Raw genomic sequence first — 27,967 nt, forward strand, 5'->3', positions numbered from 1 at the left:
AAAGGAGTAACAAGAAGTCTCTGTGTGAATGGGAACAGACCTAATTCCAGCTTCCAGGGATTATGTCAGTGACCAAAACAGAGTTGTTTGGGTTCAGGATTCCCACCAGGCAGGGATCTGCCCTCCTGCAGCTGCTCTGTGCCTGAGGACAAGGCTTCCCCAGACAAACCATGTCAGGATCCAGGTGGATCCCACCCACCTGGCCAGACACCACTCCTGATCAGAGCATCACTGTCATAGCTGGGGGCTGTGAAGGGAAAACCTCAGAGCTGTGCACACAGAGCAGCCCCAGCTCCCACCCACAGCCTCCCCTCCTGCTCTTGCTTTGGGCTCATCCCACCCCTGAAGCCTGGCAGGGCTGGAGCACATTTCAGAGCTGCCAACCCTTCAGCTGGAGTGTTACAACAGCCTGAGACACATTTTTCCAAAGCTTGCCCTGGGAGGAGAGGACTCTGCATTGAGGAAAACACAGTGCTGTGCTCCATGGACCCACCCTCAGCCCATCATCACATGGGAACCATCTCCTCATTCCTCCTGGTTTGCACAAACTAGACACTGGGACTGAGGCACAGCCACTTTGTCACCTGCACTTCCACACAAGCCTGAACAGATCTGCACAGCTCCTGCACCTCCCTGGTGGGTTTGTTACCAACACCCTTTCCCAAATCCCTGCACCCTTCAAACCCTCCCTGGCCCATGTCACAGAGCAGGTGGGCGTTATGACATTGTCCCTACCTCTCCAGGGAGCTTCCTCACTTCATCTTCCTGCATTTTCATAGAACCATGGAATGCTTTGGGTGGGAAGGGACCTCAAAGCCCATCCAGTGCCACCCCTGCCATGGCAGGGACACCTCCCACTGTCCCAGGCTGCTCCCAGCCCTGTCCAGCCTGGCCTTGGGCACTGCCAGGGATCCAGGGGCAGCCCCAGCTGCTCTGGGCACCCTGTGCCAGGGCCTGCCCACCCTCACAGAGAACAATTCCTTCCAGTATCCCACCTACCCCTCCTCTGTCTGAAGCCATTCCCCTTTCCCCTTCCACTCCAGGGTGTTGTGTGTCCCTGTCCAGCTCTCCCACAGGCTCCCTCAGCAGATGGATGCCTCCCTGCCCTCCCTGGTGCTGCTCATGAGTGCCCCAGCCCTGAGCAGTGAGTGCCCCCAGTTCTGCTCAGTGAATGTCCCCAGCCCTGCTCAGTGAATGTCCCCAGTTTTGGTCAGTGAGTGTCCCCAGCCCTGGGCAGTGAGTGTCCCCAGCCCTGGGCAGTGAGTGTCCCCAGCCCTGCTCATTGAGTGTCCCCAGCCCTGCTCACTGAGTGTCCCCAGCCCCGGGCAGTGAGTGTCCCCAGCCCTGGGCAGTGAGTGTCCCCAGCCCTGCTCATTGAGTGTCCCCAGCCCTGGGCAGTGAGTGTCCCCAGCCCCGGGCAGTGAGTGTCCCCAGCCCTGGGCAGTGAGTGTCCCCAGCCCTGGGCAGTGAGTGTCCCCAGCCCCGGGCAGTGAGTGTCCCCAGCCCTGCACAGTGAGTGTCCCCAGTTTTGGTCAGTGAGTGTCCCCAGCCCTGCTCATTGAGTGTCCCCAGCCCCGGGCAGTGAATGTCCCCAGCCCTGCTCAGTGAATGTCCCCAGTTTTGGGCAGTGAATGTCCCCAGCCCTGCACAGTGAGTGTCCCCAGCCCTGGGCAGTGAGTGTCCCCAGCCCTGCTCAGTGAGTGTCCCCAGCCCTGGGCAGTGAGTGTCTCCAGCCCTGCTCATTGAGTGTCCCCAGCCCTGGGCAGTGAGTGTCCCCAGCCCTGCTCAGTGAGTGTCCCCAGCCCTGGGCAGTGAGTGTCCCCAGCCCTGCTCAGTGAGTGTCCCCAGCCCTGCTCATTGAGTGTCCCCAGCCCCGGGCAGTGAGTGTCCCCAGCCCTGCACAGTGAGTGTCCCCAGCCCTGCACAGTGAGTGTCCCCAGCCCAGCCGGGCAGTGAATGTCCCCAGCCCTGGGCAGTGAGTGTCCCCAGTTTTGGTCAGTGAGTGTCCCCAGCCCTGAGCAGTGAGTGTCCCCAGCCCCGGGCAGTGAGTGTCCCCAGCCCCGGGCAGTGAATGCCCCCAGCCCTGCTCAGTGAGTGTCCCCAGCCCCGGGCAGTGAGTGTCCCCAGTTTTGGTCAGTGAGTGTCCCCAGCCCTGCTCATTGAGTGTCCCCAGCCCTGCTCATTGAGTGTCCCCAGCCCTGGGCAGTGAGTGTCCCCAGCCCTGCACAGTGAGTGTCCCCAGCCCTGCACAGTGAGTGTCCCCAGCCCTCCTCACTGTGTGTCAGCCCAGCCGTACCTGATGGGCAGGGAGGGGTCCCCGGCGTCCCACCAGTCCTTGGGGGGGCTGATGTACATGCACCACAGCTCCCAGCTGTAGCCGTGGGCTGAGTTCTCGTAGCGCTGCACCTCGAAGTTGTCCTGCTTGATGTTGTCAATGGAGGGCAGGATCACCCTCTTCCTGTTCTCCTGGATCCGGGACAGCACCGGCTCCGCCCTGCAGGAAGGGGCAAAGCACAGACAGAGCCTCAGTTCACTGCAGCTCCACTCAGTTCCATCCCAATCTCCCATCCATCCCTGCCCCTGGCAGTGGGAGCCATTCCCTGTGTCCTGTCCCTCCAGCCCTTGTCCCCAGTCCCTCTCCAGCTCTCCTGGGAGCTCCCTTTGGTGCTGGAATCCACTCAGAGCCTTCTCCTCTCCAGCTGAACAACTCCAACTCCCTCAGCTTCTCCTCACAGCACAAGTGCTCCAGCCCTTCGTGTTCCTCCTCTGGACCCACTCCAGGTCCATGTCCTCCTTGTGCTGGGTACAAACCTGGCTCACAGGCTGGAAACCTTCCCTTCTGTAAAGCAAGGCCAGGAAGGGTGGGCTTGGTTCAAACCATGCCTGAACTAGTCCAGACTTCCCCCAGATCCCAAAACCCTGGGCAGAACAGGTACATTCTGGAAAGCAGGACTGTTTGAAGGGTCTTTTTTCCTTGGGATGCAGTTTGATGACTCTGTAGCTAAAAAATTCATCTCTGGTACATGTTCAGAGCAGGGGGTGTGCTCAGCCTCACCTCTGCAGCTCCAGAGCCATCGAGGGCCCTGGGTCAGTGCCCACACCAGGGGGAATTTGGGGGAACTGGCACTCCCAGTGCTCCCAGTAACAGCAGTGGGTGGGAAACTCAGGGAGAGCCAAGCCCACACTGCAGAAATGTCTCCTCTCTACCCCTAGGAAAGAGCTTCAACAGCTCAGTCGATGGGAGCTACTCAGTGAATCAGGTGTGAGGATTTAGTGACCAGAAAGAGGAATGTTCAACTGGGAATACAGATCCCAACATAACAAACAGCTCTTAAAATATCCCCTTCAGCTGCACTGTCATTAAAAAGGATTCAATAGCTGTGCACAACTCTGCCTTTAACAGCTGCAAATAGGGATTTTTGTGGCTGTTACTGTGTTCAAATTCAACACAAGTTTAGCTTCTTCCACCTCCACTTTTCTAAACATGGACCATTTACTTTTTACACTTGGTTAAAGGAAAAAAAATTCCCTTTCAGGCTCCTGTCATGACAAAGATTCAAACTGAAGCCACTTGAGCTCAAATGTTCTAAACCTCTCTGAAAAAAAATCCTTATGAAACACCTTTTGCTGCTTCTGCACCTCTGCTCTTATTCCCAGCAGCAGAGGAAACAAATCAATCCAGAGCCTCTGAGCCTTCCCCTCTGGGATCCAGCAATGGGCACAGAAGTGGGAAACCCTTTCTCCTACATTCCCTTGCTGCCTGGGCTTTTTTCAACTTGCAGGAATTAAGGGAATGGGAAATCATCCTGAAAAACATAAACAGGGAGCAGGGAAAGCACACACACGAAGGGAGGGAATAGAGAAGGATTACAAGGAACAAGGGCAGGGAAAAGTTCTCCTCATACATTCCCACCATGCCATTCAATGTAGAAGGAATCCTGGAGAAGGATTAGCAAGGCAGAGGACCTGTGTGCCATTCTGTAGGGACACATGAGCACAACAAACCAGAGGACCTGTGTGCCAGTCTGTAGGGACACATGAGCACAACAAACCAGAGGACCTGTGTGCCAGTCTGTAGGGACACATGGGGACAATAAACCAGAGGACCTGTGTGTCATTCTGTAGGGACACATGGGGACAATAAGCCAGAGGACCTGTGTGTCATTCTGTAGGGACACATGGGGACAATAAGCCAGAGGACCTGTGTGTCATTCTGTAGGGACACATGAGGACAATAAACCAGAGGACCTGTGTGCCAGTCTGTAGGGACACATGGGGACAATAAACCAGAGGACCTGTGTGTCATTCTGTAGGGACACATGGGGACAATAAGCCAGAGGACCTGTGTGTCATTCTGTAGGGACACATGGGGACAATAAGCCAGAGGACCTGTGTGCCAGTCTGTAGGGACACATGGGGACAATAAGCCAGAGGACCTGTGTGTCATTCTGTAGGGACACATGAGGACAATAAACCAGAGGACCTGTGTGCCAGTCTGTAGGGACACATGAGGACAATAAGCCAGAGGACCTGTGTGCTATTCTGTAGGGACACTGTTGTATTACACTAAATAGTTATTTTGTTGTTTGCACTGGGTGTTTGGTAATTTGCACTCTTCACATGATTTGTATCCTATGGCCACATGGTTTCCCTCTTTTTCCCCCCCAGGTGTCAGCCCTGGTGGTCTCTCCCCTGGTTTACCTCTCCCCTCGCCCCTTCCCACTTGTATCCCATTGGTTGTGGTCCTCCTCTGCCCCCATTCCCTAGGTATAAAAATCTCCTGCCATGAGACAGTGCCCTCTTTTCCACCTGGGGAGTCACCAGAGTGTGAGGTGTCTCCTCACAAGTCAATAAACAGAGGCCATTTGTCCCCACATGGAGAAGAGCACTTCTGATCTTCTGCTTTCACCCATGGAAGATGGTGTGGGCTGGGGTCCATAGCTAGCTGGATTGCACCCAAACAGCCTGGCCAGACACGGTTCTTACAGGACACAAAAGGAGAGGTGTTCCCCTGGCTAATGCCCCCCTCAGCAAGCCCCTGAGCACCTACCAGCCAGCAGTGAACTCCACGTGGGCATCGAAGAAGCCGGTGACCTGGCCCGTGGCAGCCTTCCAGCCCTCGATGCGGGCCCGGATCAGCCCTTCCCTCTTCTGGTTCCTCACCACCTTGACCAGCCCCGGGTAGCGTTTGTTGACGTACTCCTCCAGCGGCGCCTTCAGCTCCTCTGGGGACAGGGACACACAGCCCGTGGGGTTGTGGTGTTACATTTTAGTTCAATGGTTTGCTCTGTCTCACCCCTGGAAAATGTAGGGTTCATTCCAGGCCTGTGACCCTCCCCTGCAGGATCATGGATCTGTAATCCCACTGGCCCAAATCTGATTCATGCCCACCTTGAATCTCCCTGTTAGGCTGTGCCAGGGAGACCAGAAGCTCTCTTGGCCCTTTGCTCCCTAGGCTTTCCCTCTCTTCCCTCCCCTTCCCTCCCACTTCCTCCCTAGTTGGGTTGTGATTTCATGGTTTACCTCAGAACCTGGTCCCTCCCCTGATAATTTCCTTCCAGGTGTGTCACTCACTTCTCCTTTCCCCTCCCTGACCCCTCCCAGCACTGTCTGTCAGTCCTGGCATTCCAGAAGGGCACTGAGTGATTGGCAGATCCAAAGGATGCCCTCTACCCCTGGGGGGCATTGGGCCATCCAGGTGTCCTTTGTCCCTTTGTCCCTCCCCTCCTGTCCCTGCTTGGTGGCTCCCTATCCCTTCCCTGCTCCACTCCCTGGGGTTAAAAGGAGCAGCAGCCACGGGCTCAGGGAGTTCTGTTGGAGCTGGTGCTGCATTCAGAGGCCTGAGGGCCAGAATAAAGCTCTGGATCCAAACCCTCCATCAGAACCGACTCCTTTCCTTCACCATCCCCTTAAAGCTTCTCCACAGAGGGAAACCCCAGGAGCAGCCCCTGTTATGGGGGAAGCTCCATCCCAGCACCACCAGAGCTCCTGCAGGCCTGGACTTGTCCCCATGTGCCCAACTGCAGCACCCAGCCAGCCCAAAGTGTCTGTGGGGTGAAACACCACACACCCAGCCAGCCAAAAGTGTCTGTGGGGTGAAACACCACACACCCAGGCAGCCAAAAGTGTCTGTGGGGTAAAACACCACACACCCAGCCAGCCCAAAGTGTCTGTGGGGTGAAACACCACACACCCAGCCAGCCAAAAGTGTCTGTGGGTGAAACACCACACACCCAGCCAGGCAAAAGTGTCTGTGGGGTGAAACACCACACACCCAGGCAGCCAAAAGTGTCTCTGGGGTCAAACACCACACACCCAGCCGGCCCAAAGTGTCTGTGGGTGAAACACCACACACCCAGGCAGGCAAAGGTGTATGAGGGGTGAAACACCACAGTTGCCGCTGTTTGGTTCAGCAGCGAGGGCCAGACAAGCTCAGGCACGTCCCATCCAGCAATATTGGTAATATTCCAATACCCCCTTCTCCCTCAGAAACCACACTGCTGCCAGGGGCAGGACCCCAACAAACCCTCATCTATCAGCACCCTCAGGAGCTGAGTGGAGTCTCCTTGCCTGCCTGCTGCTATCAGTGAACACACAGCTTAGGGGGGCCCCAGGGACCCCCCTCAAACAAACTGCATCCCTGTGGGACAGGGACACAGCTCCCAGCTGGAACAAACCCACCCTGGGGCACTGGGGAACACCCTGCACTGAGAGACACAATCAATCCCCTGGGCTCCAGCAATGCTGGGCTGCACAAGAGGGACCGAGCACAACCCACACAGGAGGGGCTCAAGGTGGCCCAGAGCCACTGAGGAGCCCGTGGGCCACCTCAGATGCTTACAGCCCTGTGCACTAAAAGAAATGGAAATGAAACACAAAGATGGAAGGTCATCACCCATGGCCAGCATTCAGCAGCACTCTGATCTCCTGATGGAGGCTTGAGGTGAAAGCACTGCTAGAAATGCTGCAAAACTCACCCAAAGTGACTCAAATGATATCAAAACCATGTCTGAGCTTCACTGCCCTCTTCACTCAGCCTCACCACTACAGACTTGGCACTTGCTGTTTGTTTTGCCACCAGAAAAGCTGAAATTCCCCTTGCTTTTGTGAGGGCATGAAAGGGATTCTGGCTTTGTTCAGAAGATCCTCCCACCACATATCTGGTGTTCAGTGCACCTCATTGCCCTGTGCTGCTCTCCCAGGCCTGTGTGAGCAGTGCCTGAGACCCTCAGGGACCTGCAGCCCTCAGCAGCACAGAAATCCTCCAGGGTACAAGATCTGAGCATGAAAGACCCAGAGGGCTTTGAAGGTGGAAGCAGATGGAAGGTTACAATAAAGGATAAACACCAGTGTGTTTTTCCAACCCTTTGGAAAAGTGCCAGCTCCCTGCCAGAGGAGCCTCAGTCCTTTCAGTGCCTGTTGCACCAGCTCAATGCTCAAAGGTCTGCTGGAGAGAGGAGCTCTGAAAGCTCAGCAAAGCCACTGGGCACCAACACAAACTCTCAACTCCATGAAAGCAGCTCCTGAGAGTATCTTTCATCCCTATGAGGCTTCAGGACTGCAGAAAATGAAGATATGATCCGTGACCTCAAATTATAGTCTACTACCCTTCACTGCACTATCTTTCTCTCTCCTGGAATAAAAATAAAGAGGAGGGAAAAAAAGTCACCATTAATCATCCACATGATAAAATCCTCAAGACACACGAGCACACGTGGGGTCCCACATGAAGGAAACACACAATGGAGAGCAAAGGAGTAAACAGCAAGTCTCATCTGCTTTGAAATCTTCAAAGGAAAAGGATTTTCTGTTCCCTTCCCTGCCACGCCTCCACCCAGGCACAGCAAATGTGCTTTCTCCACGCTGCCTTTCTGGGACGCTTCCCTCACATCTCCATTTCCCCAAAGTCTCCTTTCTCTTTTATGCTGAAGTGGGAATAAAAAGAATAAAGCAAATGAGCCCCTTCCTCAATTCAAAGCATCTGCATCACACACATCCATAACTCAGCAACTTCCATTTCATGCTGAGCCACTCAGAGCAAAACCAGGATTTTATGGAGGCAACAACTCTCCCCAATGGTTTTAGGGAGACAAAGACACCGATTTTTTAGACAGATGAAGCCCCACAAGCCCAGCACTTGGCATCTCATGTGGCTTTGGCAGCAGGTAAGTCAGTAATGCAGCAGACCACCACTGCACCAGAGTGATTAAAACAAATTCCACATTGGAGGTGGAGTCTCAGTGGAAGGAAAACCTGAGAACTGCCCTGGGGAATTGTCTGAGCGGCTCAAAGCAGAGCAAAGCTGCAGTGGAACAGAGGAGCTGTAATGTCACAGCTCACAGGCAGCACAGGCTCAGCCCTGGGAGCCCCCTGTGCCCAGCCCTGGCTGGGACAGCAGCTCCTCAGAATGTCCCCAGAATGTCCCCAGGCAGCCACAGCCACTGCCTGCTGTGTCCTGGTGCCAGCAGGGGCACAGTGACCTGGGGGAGCAGGGGCCAGAGCAGCACCTGTGCCATGGCACCAGGGATGGGAGGGGTGCCCATGGCTGGCACCACCCTGACCCTGCTCACTGGCACAGGCAGGGCCTGTCCTGCCCACAGTGTGTGACACAGGTGTCCCCAAGGGCCTGTCCTGCCCATAGTGTGTGACACAGGTGTCCCCAGGGGCCTGTCCTGCCCATAGTGTGTGACACAGGTGTCCCCAAGGGCCTGTCCTGCCCACACTCTGGGACACAGGTGTCCCCAAGGGCCTGTCCTGCCCACAGTGTGTGACACAGGTGTCCCCAAGGGCCTGTCCTGCCCACACTCTGGGACACAGGTGTCCCCAAGGGCCTGTCCTGCCCACAGTGTGTGACACAGGTGTCCCCAGGGGCCTGTCCTGCCCATAGTGTGTGACACAGGTGTCCCCAAGGGCCTGTCCTGCCCACAGCTGGGACACAGGTGTCCTCAAGGGCCTGTCCTGCCCACAGCTGGGACACAGGTGTCCCCAAGGGCCTGTCCTGCCCATAGTGTGTGACACAGGTGTCCCCAGGTGCCCTGTTCCATAGTGTGGGACACAGGTGTCCCCAGGTACCCTGTCCCATAGTGTGTGGCACGGGTGTCCCCAAGGGCCTGCTGCCCACCTGGAGCAGCACCCAGAGAAAAAAGCAGTGCCCACAGTGGGAAATGCAGTTCCAGGCCCTCTCTCCAAGGCTTTCCTGCACAGCCTCACAGGGATTGCCAGGTTTGCTCCCTGCCTCTGTTCTGTTCAGGCTCAGCCCACAGATTTTGGGGAGAGCTGACATTTCCTGAGCTGGGCCAGCCTGACCCTTCTGAGCTGTTCTGCAGCTCTGGGAGGAGAGGGCACAGAGCACAGCCCTGTTCTGCTGTGATCAGACACATCCCTGGCACTCAGAGGGGTGCACTCTGTGATCAGACACATCCCTGGCACTCAGAGGGGTGCACTCTGGGTTTCATTTCCCAAAGCACCCAGAAGTGCAGGAGTGGAAAATCCATTGTTGGGTAACAAAAGTGAAATGCCATTCTCCAGGAATCCCAGAATGATTTGGGATAAAGTTCATCTCATTCCACCCCTGCCATGAGCAAGGACACCCTCCATAGCCCAGGGTGCTCCATGTCCTGTCCAACCTGGCCTTGGACAATTAAATTCTCTGAGAAACTCCTGTCCAAGCATCCTGTGAGTCCTGGCCTGGGTGAAGCAGCAGGGCTGATGTGGCTGTGTGGAGAAGCATCAGTGGGAAGCCCAGTGTCTGCACAGCTCCTCTGCCCCTGGGGATGCTGATCCTGTGGGACCAGACATGCTCAAACCTCTGGAAACCATCACTGACTCCCAGATCTCATCCCAGTCCAAGTCAGGTGAAGTTATCCCTGATTTTACCCCATGTTTCTCTCAGCCAGCAGTCACTGAGTGCCCTGCACTGTCAGAACACCCAGCTCCAGCCTCAGCACCTGCAGAGCTGCTGCTGACCTTGAGGCTGCTCACCTGTCAGCTCAGGAAGTGTTTCCTGCCCAGCTGCTTCACAGCAGGTCCCAGCTGCACCAGGAAGGTTGGGTGATGAGGTCTCTGGTGTTGAGATGCCCCTTGAGGTGGCAGAAAGTCTCTTTTTCCCAGCCCCATGACTGAAGAAGTCAGGATTGAGTCGGTTCTCATTTTCAAGGTTGTTTATTTTCTCTGATCTGTTCCATTCTTTCTCTGCCCTGCTGAGATCTGTCCAGCAGGTCGGGTTGTGGCACAGTCCCTGCCCTTGGGGTGCTGTTGGATTTTATACTAAGAACTGTGTGTGCTTTATTTACAATAATTTCCCAATACCCATCACCTATGTTAGACAGTCTGGCTCTACTCTAAACCAATCCAGAAGTGTCACCATCACAGCAGAAGATGGAGGACAAGAAGAAGGAGAAGAAGGACAGAACACGCCCAGATTCCTCCATCTTGCTTCCTGAACCCCCATTCTAAATCCCCAAAATTCTACTTTTCCACCCTGTGTTAAATTCACTATCATTCTACTCAAACTCCTGTGGCTTGTAACTCTTCACACAAAGTTGGGAATTGTTTCCATGGGCTAAAATCAAAGGCACAGGTGTTTGTGACTCTGTGCCAAGGTCTCTGAGCCCCTGCCAGGGTCTGGAGTTCTCCAGGGCAGCCAGAGCAACGTCCTGGGTCCTGACAGCTGGGAGGCCTAGAACAGAACTCCAGGGGTTTGTGACTTGCACCAAGGGACAGCAGCAGAGAGCAGCTGTCACACACAGGGGCAGCCTGGCCCTTGGATCTGCTCCTCCCAGGACTCCACACAAACTCCAGCAGGGACAAAGCCCCTCCAGCTCAGGGACTCGCTGCCATTGCCAGCCCTGCCTGGCACAGGGCTGACAGTGACAACATCCATGAGAGCCTGAGCCAGGATAACCAGCCTGGTGCTCAGAAACTGGGACTCTGCATCTAAAGAGGTCAGGAGCCAGGATGGGAACAGAGCAGTGGCCCCCAGCTCCCCTCCTGCTCCCTGACCAGAGGAGCACTCCTGAGGATTCCTCTGGTGCATCCACAGGGGCTGCACAACCAGGAATTCACTCCAATCCAGAGTGGAGACTCCCTTCTCTCCTGCACCCCATGGCTCTCCTCCCTCACACACTCAGGCATCCTCTGAGGAACTGGAGCCTCCCTCAGAGCACAGCACCCCTGTTTATTCAGGATGCACTCTGGAAGGTTTGATCTCTGCCATTGCTTCCCAACAAGATTTGCAGAGAGAAATGCTCCTGGAAATGCCAAAAGGTTCAATTTCAATCCTGCCTTTTGTTTCCATCTGTCCCTATTGATCTGCCCTGAAGGGCAAGTCCAAGGAACTCAAATCCTATGGACCTGTTGCTCCATTAAAAAGCCCAGCTGCAATGACTTATGTTATCTGTTACAAACTGTTTTGTCACCTACACGAGCTGGGAAATGGAGCTGCAGGGAAATGGAACCACCTGGTGCCAAGTAACTCCACCATGGACATGAGCCCATGCAAGCACAGAAACATCCACTGCTCCATCCTGTCTGAGGCTGAAAGTGTGGCTGGGGGTGTGTGTTGTGTCCCCATGTGTCAGAGCTGGGGCAGTTCTCTGCTGTTCTTGGGGCAGTTTTCTTGATCTCTGCCCCAGCCAATCCTCCCTGCAGGAGATCTCTGCTGTCCATGGCCACTGAGTGTCCCTGCAGGGCTGATCCAATTCCAGCATCCCATGGGGAGATGCTGCGCCCAGGGCAGGAGCCAAGCATTCCTGCCTGGATCCAATGGGAGCCTGGCACAGCACAGCAGCCTTTGCCCAGTGCATTGCCAGAGGAGCAGCTTCTGCTGCCCTGCATGGCCAGAGGGAGCCCAGGCCCATCTGCAGCAGCCCTGGAGCTGCAGAGGAAAACTCCCCCCTTGTGCAGGATCCCTGCTCCAGCAGAGCCACAGCTGGCACTGCAGGAGGGCTGAGCCCCCATGGGATGGGGCTGTGCCACCCCCTGACACACAGGGGACAGGGACTGCTCTCACTCTGGCAGTGGTTTGTGGGGTTTTTTCTGTACTATTACATTTGTATTTTTAGTTTTCCTAATAAAGAACTGTTATTCCTCTTCCCATATCTTTGCCTGAGGGCCCTAATTTCAAAATTATAATAATTCAGAGGGAGGGGGGTTACATTTTCCATTTCAGGGGAGGGTCCCGCCTTTCTTAAGCAGACACCTGGCTTTTCAAACCCAGACACATCCCCACCCCAAATCCTGCCCAAACCTCTCCACATGCTGTGGTAGCCCCCAGAACTAAAGGTGGGAACTGCCTGTGGCCACACAGAGAGAGGAGCAAAGACCAGCAGCAGCACCAGAGAAGCTCAAGGATTTACCAAGAGCAGGGAATTCCTTGTGCAGCACTGGCCAGGTGTCCTTGGGAGAGGACCACACCTCCACACCCCTAAGGAAAACATCCTTGTGTTTGCCAGGCTCAGCTGGGTGGGAAAAGCCTACAGAGGCCAAGGTGTTATCAGAACCATGGAGGGTTCAGGGCTGGGAGTGCTCCAGGGCCATGGGAGACCCCAGGCACCCCGGTCCCACTTTGTCACCTGCCTGAAACTCCAAAGCCATCAGGGCTGGGATTTCTGCAGGAAATCATTAAAGCAGCTCCTTCAACAGGCAATAAATACATGTGAACTCTTTTCAGAGAGACTCAGAGCCAGGGGAGTTTCTGAAAGTTTTTACCTTCAGCTGTACAAGAGGAAACTGTGACGGGGAGCAGGGGATGAGTCAGCTCTCCCAGGGAAAGCTGGTCCCAGTCAGGGCATGCAGCTCCAGCCTCTGCTCACTTGGTTCAGCAAAACCCCATAGAGAATCAAGAATACCCTGAGTTGGAAGGGACCCAGAAGGACCATGGATCCCAGCTCCTGTCCTGCACAGACACCCCAACTGTTATAGCTGGATAATGAGATGATTGGCTCTCACAATTAAAAGATAACTATTGTGTGAATATTAAGAGAAGCTTTAGTGATGTATAGTTATGTTAGTGTAGTTTAGCTGTCCTCTGTTCTCTCCACAGTTCCCTTTCCCCCTGTATTGTTGCCATCAGACAGCCTGGGCTGTCTAGCACAGGTACAAAGAAGCTGCACAGGTGTCCCTTGCATGGGGCAGGTGGGAATGGAAAAGCTTGGGGTGCTCAGGGGGTGGGCATGGCAACACCTGAGCTCCAATGCAGGTACAAAGCAGTCTGCACTGATAAATGGCACAGAAGAGCTGACTGACAGACTTTGGGAGGGGCCAGGGCTGGCTGATGCAACCCCCAGGGGTATAAAAGACTGAGCATGCAGCTTGAAGATGAACTGGCCATGTGGTGTGCATGAGGGGCAGTTCCCAGTGCTGCAGCTTTTTCCTTATGTAGCCCTTTGCTGTATTTTTGTTAAGGTTTAATAAACCTTTTTAAATTTTCAAAGTGAGCAGTTGTCTCTCACACCAAGAAACCCACCCTGTGCTGCTCTGCTGCTCTCCTCACAGAGCCTCAGAGCTGGGCACCAGTGGGACAGCCCAGGTCAGCTCCAGTGAAACAACACCCCATGCTCAGGCTGCATCAGCTCCTTCTCTCAGCCTGAGTTAAACACCCCATGCTCCAGTTAAACACCCCATGCTCAGCCCTGGGAAAGGCTGGGATGTGGCTCAGCTCCTGCAGCTCCCTCTGAGCACAAACACCCAGGCAGCTCCCAGGAGATCGAGGCACAGGTGCTGCTGCTGCTGGAATGAGCACAACAAGGAGGGGATCCCTCGAGTACCAGACCCAGGTAAATTACAACCCTGAGCATGTCTCCCCTGGTGGAGCCAGCTCCTTTAAACAGCCTTTTATCCAGAGGGTGTCCTGTATTCCGAGAGGTTTGCTTTTCAAAGAGATGTTATCCCAGATTAAAAACGCTAAAAGACACAACAACAACTTTAAAAAAAAAAGCAGGTGATGATTAAGCAACAGAGTCAGACAAAGTGTGCAGCTGTGAGATAACAGAGCATCTCAGGGGCACGTGGCTGCATCCTCCCCCAGCCAGGGAACCTCGTTATCACTCCCAAACACAACCTGCACACTGCCTTTGGAATTACAGCCCTGCAACAAGCACAAACAAAAGCAGCCTCCAAAAGAGTCTTTATGAAGTGTAATGTGCAGCTCAAGGGAGAAGGGGGTTCAAGCTACAACTCCCCAAGCTTGCTCCTTCAAGGAGGGATTTTTTTTCCCTGTTACATTACATTGGCATCTTTTATCTATTTACAGCTCAGACATAAAGCATCAGAATGCTGGTGTTCATTAACTTTAATCTCTCACTGCACACTTTTGTGTTGTGCTGTGCTGTTGTACAACAAAGCTGAGAGCAGGGAGTGTCTAATGAGGCTTCAGAAGCTCTTTGTTCCAGCCTGAAACCTCACAGCAGCACCAGGCTTTGCTCCTGGCTGTCACAGCTCTACCTGGAGGGCACAGAGCCAGGTGGGCAGGGCAGGTAGCTCTTGCCTCCACCCCTGGGGCTAATCTCAAAACTTGATTTGGAAATCTCTGTTAATATTTGGTGCTTTGTTCTTCAGTTACCCAGATTTGCTGTGGTTCCTCTTGCCCCCTGACAAACCCACACAAAGCCCAGCCAGGGACTGTCCTGAGCCTTCAGCAACTTCCCCAAAGCTGCTTCTGGTGACCCAGGGGACAGCAGAGCTCTGGGCTTGGGCACTGCTCCCTGGAGCCAACCTTCTCTCAGGTTACACAGCTGAGCCTCCAAAGGCTTTTCCTGGGCTGCAGCCACAGGAATTGTCCCTCACTCCCACACAGCTGCTCCCACAGAGGCTGAAGAAATTCCTTCTTGTTCAATCACAGCCTCCAAAGTCACACCCACACAGCCCCATCCTCTGCCTGATCCTCCAGGATTCATCTCTAAATCTGAGAGCTCATGAGGCACTATTTTCCTGTAATTATTTTCCTGTAGAAGCCAAATCTATTTATTATGATGACTTTGTTTGTAATATCCAAAGCATCAACTCCGTGATGCTGCTGTTGCTGCTCAGAATGATTGCCCACCATTAGTGGGAACTCTGTGACAATGTTATTGCCATTAATAATTCCTGGCTGTCACTGCAGCTCCTCCAGGATGCTGAGAGGGAGCACATGGTCCCAGAGATACGTTCTGGTTTGTATAATTTCTTTTACATGGGAAAAGTAGATTATTACACGCTTGGGAGGAGCTCTTCATAAACATCTGCCAAGTTACCTCATTATCTTCCTTCAAATCCCTCCTTAAAAATCTCATTTGTCATGAGGCCTGCAAAGCCTCAGCAGCAGAACACTGGCATTATTAACTCACCCTCCCAGCTGATGACACCACCTCAGCCCTCACCCCACACTCCTGGTGCACCCAACATTTCTGAGGCCAGAACTTGTCAGGGATGTCCAACCCTCAGCACAGCCCTGGGCCACCATGAGGGACCCTGGACACTCCTAATTCCAACCGAAGCACCCTCGGGGTGGGATGCAGCCTAGCTTTGCCAGGAGGCTGGGATTTTCCCACCTTGTGCCCAGGATGTTTGAACTTGTCCATCAGTCAGGGCCATCTCCCTGCCTCTCCCTCCCTGGTGCTGTACAGCACTGCAACACAACCCAACACTGCAAGCCAACACTCCAACACAACCCCAAAACTCCAACCAAACATTCCAACCCAACCCAACACTGCAACACACAACCCCAACACTGCAACACAACCCCAACACTGCAACACAACCCCAACACTGCAACCAAACATTCCAACCCAACCCAACCCAACACTGCAACCCAACCCAACACTGCAACACACAACCCCAACACTCGCAACACAACCCCAACACTCCCAACACAACCCCAACACTCCAACCAAACATTCCAACGCAACCCAACATTCCAACCCAACCCAACTCTGCAACCCAACCCAACACTGCAACACAACCCCAACACTCGCAACACAACCCAACACTGCAACACAACCCAACACTGCAACACACAACCCCAACACTGCAACACAACCCCAACACTCGCAACACAACCCCAACACTCGCAACACAACCCCAACACAACCCAACATAACCCAACACTCCAACACAACCCCAACACTCCCAACATAACCCAACACTCCAACACAACCCCAACACTCCCAATATAACCCAACACTCCAACACAACCCCAACACTCCCAACATAACCCAACACTCCAACACAACCCCAACACTCCCAACATAACCCAACACTCCCAACACAACCCAACACTCCAACACAACCCCAACACTCCCAACACAACCCCAACACTCCCAACACAACCCCAACACTCCCAACACAACCCTGGCAGTGTCCCAGGCCAGGCTGGACAGGGCTTGGAGCAGCCTGGGACAGTGGGAGGTGTCCCTGCCATGGAGGGGTGGCACTGGATGGGCTTTAAGGTCCCCTCCAACCCAAACTTTTCTGGGATTCTGTGAAAGCCCAGAGCTGGAAGTGCTTGAACACAGTCCAAGCTTTGGGCACCCCTCTGCCCCAACCCTGCCAAACCCCAGGGGTGCCCTGCCATCCCACAGTGGGTACAGGGTCCCACCCTGATCCTCACTGCCAGCTGCAGCTGTGGCCTTGCAGACAATTTAGGAAGGATTTGTTTTGCTGTCCTGTGCTTTTCCAGTGTCTCCAGGGCACCTGGCTGACCATCAGCCTCACCCTGAGTGAGGAAGAGGCAGTTCAGAAACACATCCTTTGTGCACAGAAATGAGGGAGAAGCTCAGTGATTATCACCAATGGCTTCTCTTTGAAAGAGTTCTTCTCTTTGCCCCATTAATAGGATAAAATCTGGAGAAGGAGCCTCTCATTCTGGTATTTCAGGTGCTGGGCACTGTGGGATACCCCAGCAGCACCTCCCCTGCCCTCCCCTTCACAGCTCTGAAATCCCACAGCTTCACCCTGGCACCATCCAAGCCCCTGCCCTGGAGCTGCTGTGGTTCCCACCTGCCCTCCTGATTCCTTTACTGATTAGAACTCATCAGCTTTCTGTGGTGCTCATCACTGTGGTGTTTGAGTGCCTGTGTTTGCAGCCTGAACAGCTCACTGTGCACCAGCTCCTCTCCTCACAGGCAGAGCTCTCAGCTCCTCTGGAAATGAGCACTCCACACCCTGCTCCCTGCCCTGCTCTTCCCTCCAATCACAGTATCCATGGCACTCCTGCATTAATTTTTTTTCAAATAACATTAAAAGGATGAAAACACAGCACAACTGAAGAAGGCAGTAAACAAAGTCACTTAACTATTTGCTGTCCTTCACAAGGATTTTAACTGCCCTGATTATATTGTCTGAGTGGATATTGGGAGAACAAAAAGAAGATTCTTGGAAGAATTTGAGTCTGAAAATGCTTCCTTCAGTTCTGTCTTATCAAAAGCCAGAAGGGAAGGAATGACAACACTGATTGAGAGCAGGTTGAACCAAAGGACACCTGTGTGTAATGTGGGAAACCAAACATCCCCTCCAGGCTGTGGCAGGACCTGACCTGGATGGGTGAGCTGGGATTATTTCCTCCTCTTCATCTTTCCTGTTCCAGAACTCAGGGAATGAGGGTCCCTGCAGAGCACCAGCCATCTATAAAGCCTGGGATGGTATTTTACAGCAGGGAAACTGAGGCACACACAGAGGAAACATCTCAGTTAACACCCCTGGGAGGTGCCAGAGCAGAAATCCCCCTGGGCTCCAGGCTCTTGTCCTGGCAAATATTTAGAGATGCCTATCTGCAACAACCAAAGTTATTATCAGAAACAAGGATACCCTGAGACCAGGGCTCCTGGATGGTACTAAAGGGAAAGGCCAGATGGCTCTCTGCTTTCCTTCACCCTCCAGCTCCCAGCTACATTTTCAAACAACAACTCTCTCGGATTTAACTGTGCTTTGACCCTGCTCCTCACCAGAGAAGCAGCAGAGAACTTTGTGCCAGCAGCACACCCACCCCCTCACCCCACGTGCCCTTCCCCAGGAACCCTCCAGGAGATTGCAGACCAAACCCAGCCCCTCCTGGCCAAGCTGGAGCTGCCAGTGCTGCTCACCCTCGTCGCTGTTGTCGTCCACCAGGATGATCTCCTTGAGCAGGGGGGCAGGGGTGTGGTTGACGGCGCTGTGCACCGAGCGCAGGATCACCGACAGCGCCTCGTTCACAAAGATGAAGATGATGGAGATCTGGGGCAGGTCCTTCCCGTATTTCAGCTCTTTGCACCTGCAGCACAAAGGGCAGAAGGGTCAGCAGAGGTCACAGAGCAGCATTTCCAGCCAGGCACGTGGCAAATCCCAGGGTGCCACCTCCCAGCTGTGCACAGCCAGGGATCCCCAGTGCAGATCCAGCCTCGAGTCGCTGCTGCTGGGGAGAGAGCACAGCAAAGCAGAGCAGCCCCAGGCCCATCCAGAACTCACCCTGTCACAGACATCTTTCATGAAAAATCCTTTCCTTAAGATTTTTCCTCCTAAGAAGCTGAGAAGCCTCAAGAACAAAATGTACCCAATGGTTATCTGCTGCTGTGGAATGCAACAGGTGCATCTGGGATTGGTCTCATGTGGTTGTTTGTAATTAATGGCCAATCACAGCCAGCTGGCTCAGTCTGTCTGAGACACAAACCTTTGTTATCATTCCTTCTTTTTCTATTCTTGGCTAGCCTTCTGATGAAATCCTTTCTTCTATTCTTTTAGTATAGTTTTAATATAATATATATCATAAAATAATAAATCAGCCTTCTGAAACATGGAGTCAGATCCTCATCTCTTCCCTCAACCTGAGACCCCTGTGAACACGGTCACACCCACCCCACCTGTGTGTGTGGGCAGATAAGCAAGAGTGGCCTCCAGAACACAGCAAATGCCTCCAGCAGTTCAAGGGAAACTCCCCAGTCCCACTCAGCCCCAAGATTTACAGGTGCTCAGAAATGAGCCTTGTTCTTAAACAGCACTTGGGATTTTTCCTCCCATTTGCTTTGGAAAGAAATGAACATAAAATGAGCCTTGGTTAAATAGTCTCAATAAATGTTTTTGCTCTCCCAGCAGATACTCCTGAGCACACTCCTGGCTCTGAAGCAGTGCTGTGACCTGGTGTCTTTGCACTCCACAGCCAGGATGGTCAAACCCAAACCCTTGTGATCACCTCCCAGGTTTCAGGAATCATTCCTGAACTCGGGCACTGTTTGGGGCTGGCTCTCTGCTCACACAGACTCCAGAGCAGGACAAAAGCAGGAGCTCCCAGGTTTGCACCAGCACCAACCCTGGCAAGCAGCAGGTCCATGTTCCATGGACACACATGGACAGAGGGACATCCATGGAGCAGGGCTGGGGCAGCTCAGAGGGAAGGGGTGTTCCAGGTGCCCCCAGCCCTCCAGGGAGCACAGGGACACTGATGTCTCCCTGCCATGTTTCATCTCAACTAGACACCTCCTCTTAACAGAGCAACTGTGCAAAGCAAACACTCAGACCCTGCAGGGGGGACTCACTGTGGGTCAGCAGTGCTGGGACAGCTGAGGCTGCCCATGGCTGCAGCCCCCACACCTCCCTCCTCACCTGCACCCCCAGGAACAGCACCCTGCCCACTTCAACCACTTCCAACAATTTAATTCAACTCTCCAGCTGCCCCTACAATAAATCCAGGTGGGGCAAGGACAGAAGGAGCCTCCCCACCCCGTCCCCACATCCCTCACAGATTAGACAGGGAACAGGAGCAGAGTTCCCAGAATTACAATGAGTGTGCATGGAGCAAACCTTGCCCAGACAAGCAGAGAAAGACCAAAGGCAGAGTGACATCCCAGCAGCTCCTCCACTCCCCAGCAATGCCTCTGCATTTAATTGTCCTGGGTGTTTCTTAGGCAACAGCAGGCGTTCTTCAGACTCCAGAATGAGACTTGGAGACAAAGATTTCCACAGAAACAGAGTTTTCTCTATGGATCTTCTTTAGTTAAACAAGTTTGCTGGGTGACAACATGGTTGTGTTTCGTGATTTAATTATTGCCTACCCTACAGCAAGCCAAGAGCTCAACAGAAGGGAACCAAACACTGAAATGGATATTCCAAAGGGAAAATCTTTCTTTAAAATGAATGAAAGAATGGTCATGATGGGGCAAAGTGACAAGTGACCCTGAAATCCTGCCAAGAAAGTCAAACTAAACTGATTCAGACATTAAAAACAGCTTTTGGTTGATGTTGATACCTGCTCTGGTGAAGTCAAGGCTGTCACAGGAGCAGGAATGTTTCCTTTTAATCATTGCTCACCTCTGGGCAGCCTTCCCCCAAGGAATGCTGCAGGGGATAAAGAGCTCAGCCTGTGATCAAAGAGCTCTGGAGGCAAATCCAAACCCAGCTCTTTGAGGCTCATCTCCTGCTCATTGGCATTCTCCCTGCAGCACTCCTAGCAGGGCTCTCCCTCCCCAAGGCCAGCACAGATGGACAAGGATCCAGGGAGAGGAGATGAGCCTGGGAGGGAGGAGTGGGGAAGGCCAGCCCACACTGCTGGGGCACAAAGCTCCAGTTCTCCAGAGGCAGGAGAGGCTTTGCACCAACACCCTGCTCTGGTGGCTTTGGCTCCCACCCCAGAGCTGGGGAAGCAGCAATTTTAAACCAAATTAACACCAAGGTTGTTGTACTCCTCCCACGGGGTCCCTTCAGTGCTGGTGCCAAAAGCTGTGGGGTGAGGGATGCTCTGCCACAGCCTGCAGCTCCACGAGGCTTCCTCCATGCACAAACCAGCAAATATCCTGCAAATGTGCAGGAAAACACTGGAGCTGTCCTGGGAAGGGAAGGGCAAAGGGCAGAGCAACACTTGAGCTCAGACATCACTGGGAAGGCCAGGGAGAAGCTGCAGGAAACTGGGAATGGTGAGGGCACGGGGTGGGGAGTGCTGGGCTTTGGCTTGTTGGGTGGTTTGGGCTTTTTCTTTTAAACATTTTCCATAGAAAAAGGCCTGATCTGGATGCTTCATCCTTCAGCCCATGTGCAGGCAGAGGCACAGGTGTGACTGCCTCACTGGGGAGCACTCAGACCCTGCAGGGGCACTCACTGTGGGTCAGCAGTGCTGGGACAGCTGAGGCTGCAGCCCCCACACCTCCCTCCTCACCTGCACCCCCAGGAACAGCACCCTGCCCGCTGAGAGGCTGCCTTTTCAGCAGGGTGGGTGGGCACAGGGTGGGAAATCCCTGCTGCCTTCAGAACTTCAATGACAGCCCTGAGGAACAGCACAGAGAATCCAGCACTGACCCCAGGTGCCAGCAGGAGCTCCAGGGGCTCAGGGAGAGTCCCAGGCAATGCACCAAACCTCAGCTGAGACTCCTGACACCCCCTGCCCACAGTTATCCCCTCAGCCCTTGGCTGTGTGCCAGCCAAGGCCCTTGGAATTCAGATCCCAGGCCAAAATCCTTCAAAATTCAGTGAGACCTTAGAGCCCCTTCCAGTGCCTAAAGGGGGCCCACAGGAAGGCTGGAGAGGGAATTTTTGCAAGGACAAGCAGTGATAGGATAAGGGGGAATGGTTTTAGCTCAAAGAGAGTCATATTGGGAATGAGGAATTGTTCCCTGGCAGGGTGGGCAGGCCCTGGCACAGGGTGCCCAGAGCAGCTGGGGCTGCCCCTGCATCCCTGGCACTGCCCAAGGCCAGGCTGGACAGGGCTGGGAGCAGCCTGGGACAGTGGGAGGTGTCCCCCTCTGGGACAAGATGGGCTTTAAGGTCCCTACAACCCAAAGCACTTGGGATTCTGTGATTCTCAGGTTTTATTTCTAACACCCAGCTCGTGCTGTATGTGGCCAGCCCAAAGCAAGTCTCATTCCAGGAAGCTGAATGCTCAGGGGAACACTCCCTGCACTTGAAAACTTCTACATTTAAATGAAATACAAGGGTCAGACCACCACAACACATTCCAGTGTCAGTGATTACCTACCCCCAGCTGAAGCCCAGCCCATCATCAGATGTGGAATTTAGCCCACATTCCTCATTCCATCAGTCCCAAAGGCTGCCTCAGAAGGTTCTCCCTGCCCATGGAGCAGGTGCTCTCCAGCCACGTGCACATCTGCAGGTGGCCCCAGGGCACAGGTCCTGCCACACCTGCAGGACAGAGGTGGGGAGGCCAATGGGCCAGCAGGGAAAGAGGCCACAGCTTAGGAGTCCGGGGAAAACGTCTGAAGGGAGAGCCACCATTGTTGGGGTGAGGAAAAAGGCTTCTCCCAGCATGCCTTGCTGTGACATGCAGATGCCATGTATCCCATTGGCCCTTCCCCTTGGCTCCACCCCTGTGTCCTCATCCCATTGGCCCTGGTGTTCTGCCCCACCCCTCAAGATCCCCATATAACCCCTGCTTTCCCTGCTCAGTAGCTCTTGGTCCCTGGACCCTTTTGAGGAAGGAAGAGGCTCAATAAAGCTCTCCCTAGAACCCCACATGCAGACCCCTTGTTCTGCATCTCCTGGGTCCCAGAAGAGCTGAAATCACCCAGGGTGAGCACAGACCTGCCTGTGCCCCTAAAGTGTCTTCTTCAGAAAGGTCCCAGCACCCACCATGACACAGAGGCACTGGGCCAGTCTGCAACAAGTCCTGACAGGAGAAAACTGAGGGAGGCTGCAGGGGATCCCTCCCCATCCCTGCTTTGTAGGTGGGAAACACCCCCCTGAGCACAGAGCACCTGCCAACATCTGGAAATGAATCAGTGCAGGTCATACCATTACATTTTGTCCCACTAAATCCTGCTCTCTCCAATTAAACTCAGGCTGGCACCTGCTTGTAGGATTTATATTGAAATATCATGGATCAGTAGTGGAAAGAAAGAGCCACCTCACAGTTTTGTCTCTCCTTTAGATCAATGAGGTATCAAAGAGGCATTTTATGTCCCATTAAATCATGCTTGAATATGTTTCATTAAATCATGCTCACAAAACTCTCCAAGTCTGAGGAGGCTGGGGAAAAACTGCCCATGTTCAGCACTGGGTTTAATTTAAGGACCTTGCTGAGGTCTCATTGAGAAATGTTCTTGGCCTCCAACAGGGGGGAAAAACGGGTTTGCTCTGTATGGCTCAGCCATGAAGGGAGAGGTGTAGATGGAGCTCAGGGAAAGGCTCTTCCCCGCAGAGGGTGCTGGCACTGCCCAGGGAATGGGCACAGCCCTGAGGCTGCCAGAGCTCCAGGGATGCCCAGAGTGGGATTGTTGGGGTGTCTGTGCAGGGCCAGGGCTGGACTGGATGATCCCTGGGGCTCCCTTCAAGTCAGGATATTCCAGGACATCTTTTGTCACTTCATAGTAGACTGTGGAGCTGAGGACTGACAGCAGCCCCTGCATAAAACAACTCCCAACATCCTCCCCAGCCCCTCCTGCAGGGACACAGGATCTGGGTGGGTGCAGAGGTGACACAACTCCTGCACTGTGACCACCACCACCTTTACTGGCTCCCAGATCTTTATTCTACATAAAGCCCAAGTCTGCAACATGAGAACCTGCAAGGAAACCCACCAAACAAATGTATTTACAGAGAACATCTTTTCACCTGGTTTATATAAGACAAAAAAAGTCAAACAAAGGAAGGCTGACAAGGGAAGCTGTGGAAAGAGGAAGCAGGGCTGAGTTTCTGCTGAACAGCTTGGCACACATCAGGCTGGATTAATCAAGTCAGCCAAATTCAAAAGACAAAAAGCATAAACCCCAGCTCTGCTCCAGCTCGTGTTTGCCTGCTGCAGAGGCTGCTTTGAATCCTCTGATCGTTTGTTTTCTGCTCAGCACACAGCTGTAAATCCACTCCTCAGAGCAGGCAGCGGGATTAGGATGTTTATTGTCTGTCTCAGTAACAGAAAAGGGATATCCCAGCATTTACTGCCTCATGATCCCTCAGCAGAAAAATCACCTGGAAATCACAACAAACACTCCTGGAGCACAGAGAGGCCACAAAGTGGCAGCTAACATTTACAAAGCACCTCTTGCTGCCCAGTGATTTAACAAGATCCATTCTACCACTCAATTAACACCTCTCACCTGGGGCACAAAGCCATTTCCATCAACCACCTGGAACTGCCCTGTCTGGCATCAGCCAAACCCCAATGGTTTCCACACCTTCCCTTCCCAACATAACCCATTGATCAACACCAATAAATGCAGATAAAGGACAGCCTGGAGTGTGGACTGTTCCTAGACAGCAGAGGCACTGCTTGGCTTCAAGGACTCTTCACTCCTTGGCCTTCAGATCGGGGATGGGGACTCCCCCCCTTCCCTGGGCAGCCCCTTCCAAGGCCTGACCCCCCTTTCAGTGAGAAATTTCCTCTATATCCAATCTAAACCTCCCCTGGCCCAGCCTGAGGCTGTTCCCTCTCCTCCTGTTCCCTGGGAGCAGAGCCACAACAACTGTGCATCCCTCAAAGCCAGGGCACAAAGGACACCCTGTGCAGTGCCCATGTTCCACACAGGCTGGAACAGGAGCCACTCAGGGTGGGCAGGCCCCGCTCTGCTTTGGAAAATACACCCAGCAGAAAAGGTCAGTAAAATAACAGCAGGGAAACAGCAGCCTGCTCTGTGGAACACACAGTCCCTTGGCCTGCCTGGTGCCTGGCACAGGCAGGGATGGCAGCACCCTGGGAGATCACTCTGGGGCACACAGGGTGCTGTGCCCCTGGGAGCAGGGGCAGGAGTGGAACTGCTCTGTGCTGCTCAGGAAGGGTCTGAGGAGCAGAGTCTGTGCTCAGACTGGCACAGAACCTGAGTTCTATTTCATAACTACAGCACCATCAGCTCCGATGCTGCACCATCCCTCATCTTCCCAGGGGTGCCCCCCAGGGCTGTTCAGGACACAAATGTCCCCCAGAGCATGAAGGGGACATCTCTACCTGTCCTTCTGAAATGCCACCAGCAGCAACCACCATGGAGAGGGCTGAATCCCCCAGGTCTGCAGAACACCCACAGCTTTAGGGCTCTGTGCCCCCCAGGTCTGCAGAACACCCATGGCTTTAGGGCTCTGTGCCCCCCAGGTTTGCAGAACACCCATGGCTTTAGGGCTCTGTGCCCAGGTCTACAGAACACCCATGGCTTTAGGGCTCTGTGCCCCCCAGGTCTACAGAACACCCATGGCTTTAGGGCTTTGTGCCCCAGGTTTGCAGAACACCCATGGCTTTAGGGCTCTGTGCCCCCCAGGTTTGCAGAACACCCATGGCTTTAGGGCTCTGTGCCCCCCAGGTCTACAGAACACCCATGGCTTTAGGGCTCTGTGCCCCCCAGGTCTACAGAACACCCATGGCTTTAGGGCTGAATCCCCCAGGTCTACAGAACACCCATGGCTTTAGGGCTCTGTGCCCCAGGTCTGCAGAACACCCATGGCTTTAGGGCTCTGTGCCCAGGTCTACAGAACACCCACAGCTTTAGGGCTCTGTGCCCCCCCAGGTTTGCAGATCACCCATGGCTTTAGGGCTCTGTGCCCCCCAGGTTTGCAGAACACCCATGGCTTTAGGGCTCTGTGCCCCCCAGGCCTACAGAACACCCATGGCTTTAGGGCTCTGTGTCCCAGGCCTACAGAACACCCATGGCTTTAGGGCTCTGTGCCCCCCAGGTCTACAGAACACCCATGGCTTTAGGGCTCTGTGCCCCCCAGGTCTACAGAACACCCATGGCTTTAGGGCTCTGTGCTGCTCCCTCACCCTCTGGAGTTATTCCTACAGCTGCTGATGGGGTCCTGCTGCACCCCTGTCCAGCTCTGTGGGATCAGCCATCACAGACAGCACACAGGGAGAGTCTGACACAGCAATCTGTGCCAGCTGGCACAAAATGGACCCAAATCACAGGATCACTGAGTGGGGTTTGGCTGGAAGGGACCTTAAAGATCATCTCAGCCCATGCAGATCCTGTGTGCCTGTGGGAGAATACAGGGCAGACAAAGAATGTGGTGGTTCTGACTATGGACAGCACGCCTCTATGAAGTAGATCCTGATGATGGGTTCTCCAAGATTTCCTCCTCTCCTCCATATCAGAGTGCCAGATCTCCCTCCCTCCTCCCCCCACCCCCACCTTTATTTCTAATTCTGAGCACCCAGGAGCTCCCCAGTCTGGATCCTGACTTATTAATGATTTCTCTTTTGGCCATCACACTAAATAAATCCAGCTAACGTGCTTATCAGGAGCTTATCCCCTCCTGACATTTCAGTCTTGTAGCAGGCTCAAGAGTGTGAATATTTAAACAGGCAAATATTCTTTTGATCAGCAGAATAAATGAATTGTTACTTCCTGTCCTTAAAAACACTGTGGACATTATAGAAGTGCTCAGCTATGTTGGCACATCTTCCACAGGGCTGTGGAGCTGTTCCTATAAAACATGGCTCAGGAGCAGAGAGAGAGTTCCACTCACACATATTTAAATCCCTTTTCTACAATGAGCTATGGAGCTGCCACATTAGAGCAAGGGTGTGTGAGACACAGCTCGGTCAGAATTAGTGCACAGGAAGTGAAATTCTCCCCAGAGTCCAGAGATTGCTATTCCAGAGCAGCAATTCCAGAGATTGCTCCTTCAGGAAAACACCTTGCAACTGAGTCACCACTGCATCTCTCAGTGCTGAGGTTCCCAAAACTGAGAGCACTCCTCAGATGGGAAGTACCAGCAATGTTACCCCATTCCAGAGACAGAGGTCAGGACTCCCCCTGTGTGTGGTGCAGGAGCCCACAGTGTGTCCCTGTCACCTGGCACAAGGAATGACATCCACTGTGCCCAGTTCTTGCACAGAGCCCCTGGCTCCTCATCAGCCCCAAGAGGACAAGGCAGGGCTGGCCACAGCCTCTGCCCTGCATGACCAAGCTCCAGGGTCTCCCCATGGCCACATCTGGCCATCCAGAGCACAGCTGGGGACTCCCAGTTTGACAGGTCCTCAGGAGAAGGAGGCTGCTGTCCCCTTAACCAAGGCAGGAGGGATTAAACACAAGATGTTGAGGTTATGATGCTCAGGATGGAGGGGTCAGCCCAAGGGGACAGGGGGTCAGCAGGGCTCAGGAGTGGAGGCTGCAGGTCCTGCTGCCTGGCTGCTGGCCTCTCTCTCTTTGCAGGCAAGGTAGATTGGGCAGGCAGGAAATTCAGGGGCATTTTTGTTCTCTGTTTGTTTTAAAACAGTGCCCTGCAAACAGAGCTGAGCTCTGAATGATGTCCAAACAGGCATGGAGTGAAGGAGCAGCTTTGCAAGGGCTCTCTGCAGCATTTGACAGCAGCACAGCAGAGGCAGCAGCACCCTGAGCTCCCCTGCCAGGAGCAGCCCAGGCTGGGAGACAAGGGCAGCTCAGAGCCCATCACCATGGGCTGAGCAGCCCCTGTGCTCCAGCAGGGCAGGGCAGGGCAGGGCAGGGCAGGGCAGGAGCCCTGACTGTGCTCACAGGGACAGACAGACAGGAGCCCTGGATGTGCTCACAGGGACAGACAGACAGGACCCTGACTGCCCCACAAGGACAGACAGACAGGAGCCCTGACTGTGCTCACAGGGACAGACAGACAGGAACCTGACTGTGCTCACAGGGACAGACAGACAGGAGCCCTGGATGTGCTCACAGGGACAGACAGACAGGACCCTGACTGCCCCACAAGGACAGACAGACAGGAGCCTGACTGTGCTCACAGGGACAGACAGACAGGAGCCTGACTGCCCCACAAGGACAGACAGACAGACAGGAGCCTGACTGCCCCACAAGGACAGACAGACAGGAGCCCTGACTCTGCCCTACAGGGACACCAGGTCCTGGCCACTGGCAAGGGCTGGGTGCTCCCAGATGGAAGGCACCAATGTCAAACTGTAAATTAACAGGGAAATGTAAATTATCTGTAAGTTGTAAATCACCAGGGCATGCTCTGAGAGCCTCTGTTGGAGGCAGCTGCTGCTCTGTAGCTGCTCATGTAGGTGCAGTCCTGGACAAGGTAACTCACAGACATCTCATCCAAGGCACAACCAGAGCTCCCTTCAAGCTCAGGGAAGTGACACTGCCACTGCCAAAGGACAGTT

General features: G+C 53.8%; 1 protein-coding gene across 1 annotated transcript in view; it reads right to left on the minus strand.

Annotated features, from left to right (window-relative positions):
- Positions 1-27,967, minus strand: part of GALNT17 (polypeptide N-acetylgalactosaminyltransferase 17) — a 253,854-nt gene that overhangs the window by 152,546 nt on the left and 73,341 nt on the right. The window contains exons 3-5 of the mRNA XM_036394943.2: positions 18,057-18,223; positions 5,051-5,225; positions 2,297-2,494 (exon numbers count right to left, since the gene is read on the minus strand). Coding sequence (XP_036250836.1) covers positions 2,297-2,494; positions 5,051-5,225; positions 18,057-18,223 — 540 coding nt within the window. The remainder of the gene's footprint in view (positions 1-2,296; positions 2,495-5,050; positions 5,226-18,056; positions 18,224-27,967) is intronic.

Source organism: Molothrus ater, chromosome 21, assembly GCF_012460135.2.
Source record: "Molothrus ater isolate BHLD 08-10-18 breed brown headed cowbird chromosome 21, BPBGC_Mater_1.1, whole genome shotgun sequence".
Lineage (NCBI taxonomy): Eukaryota > Metazoa > Chordata > Aves > Passeriformes > Icteridae > Molothrus > Molothrus ater.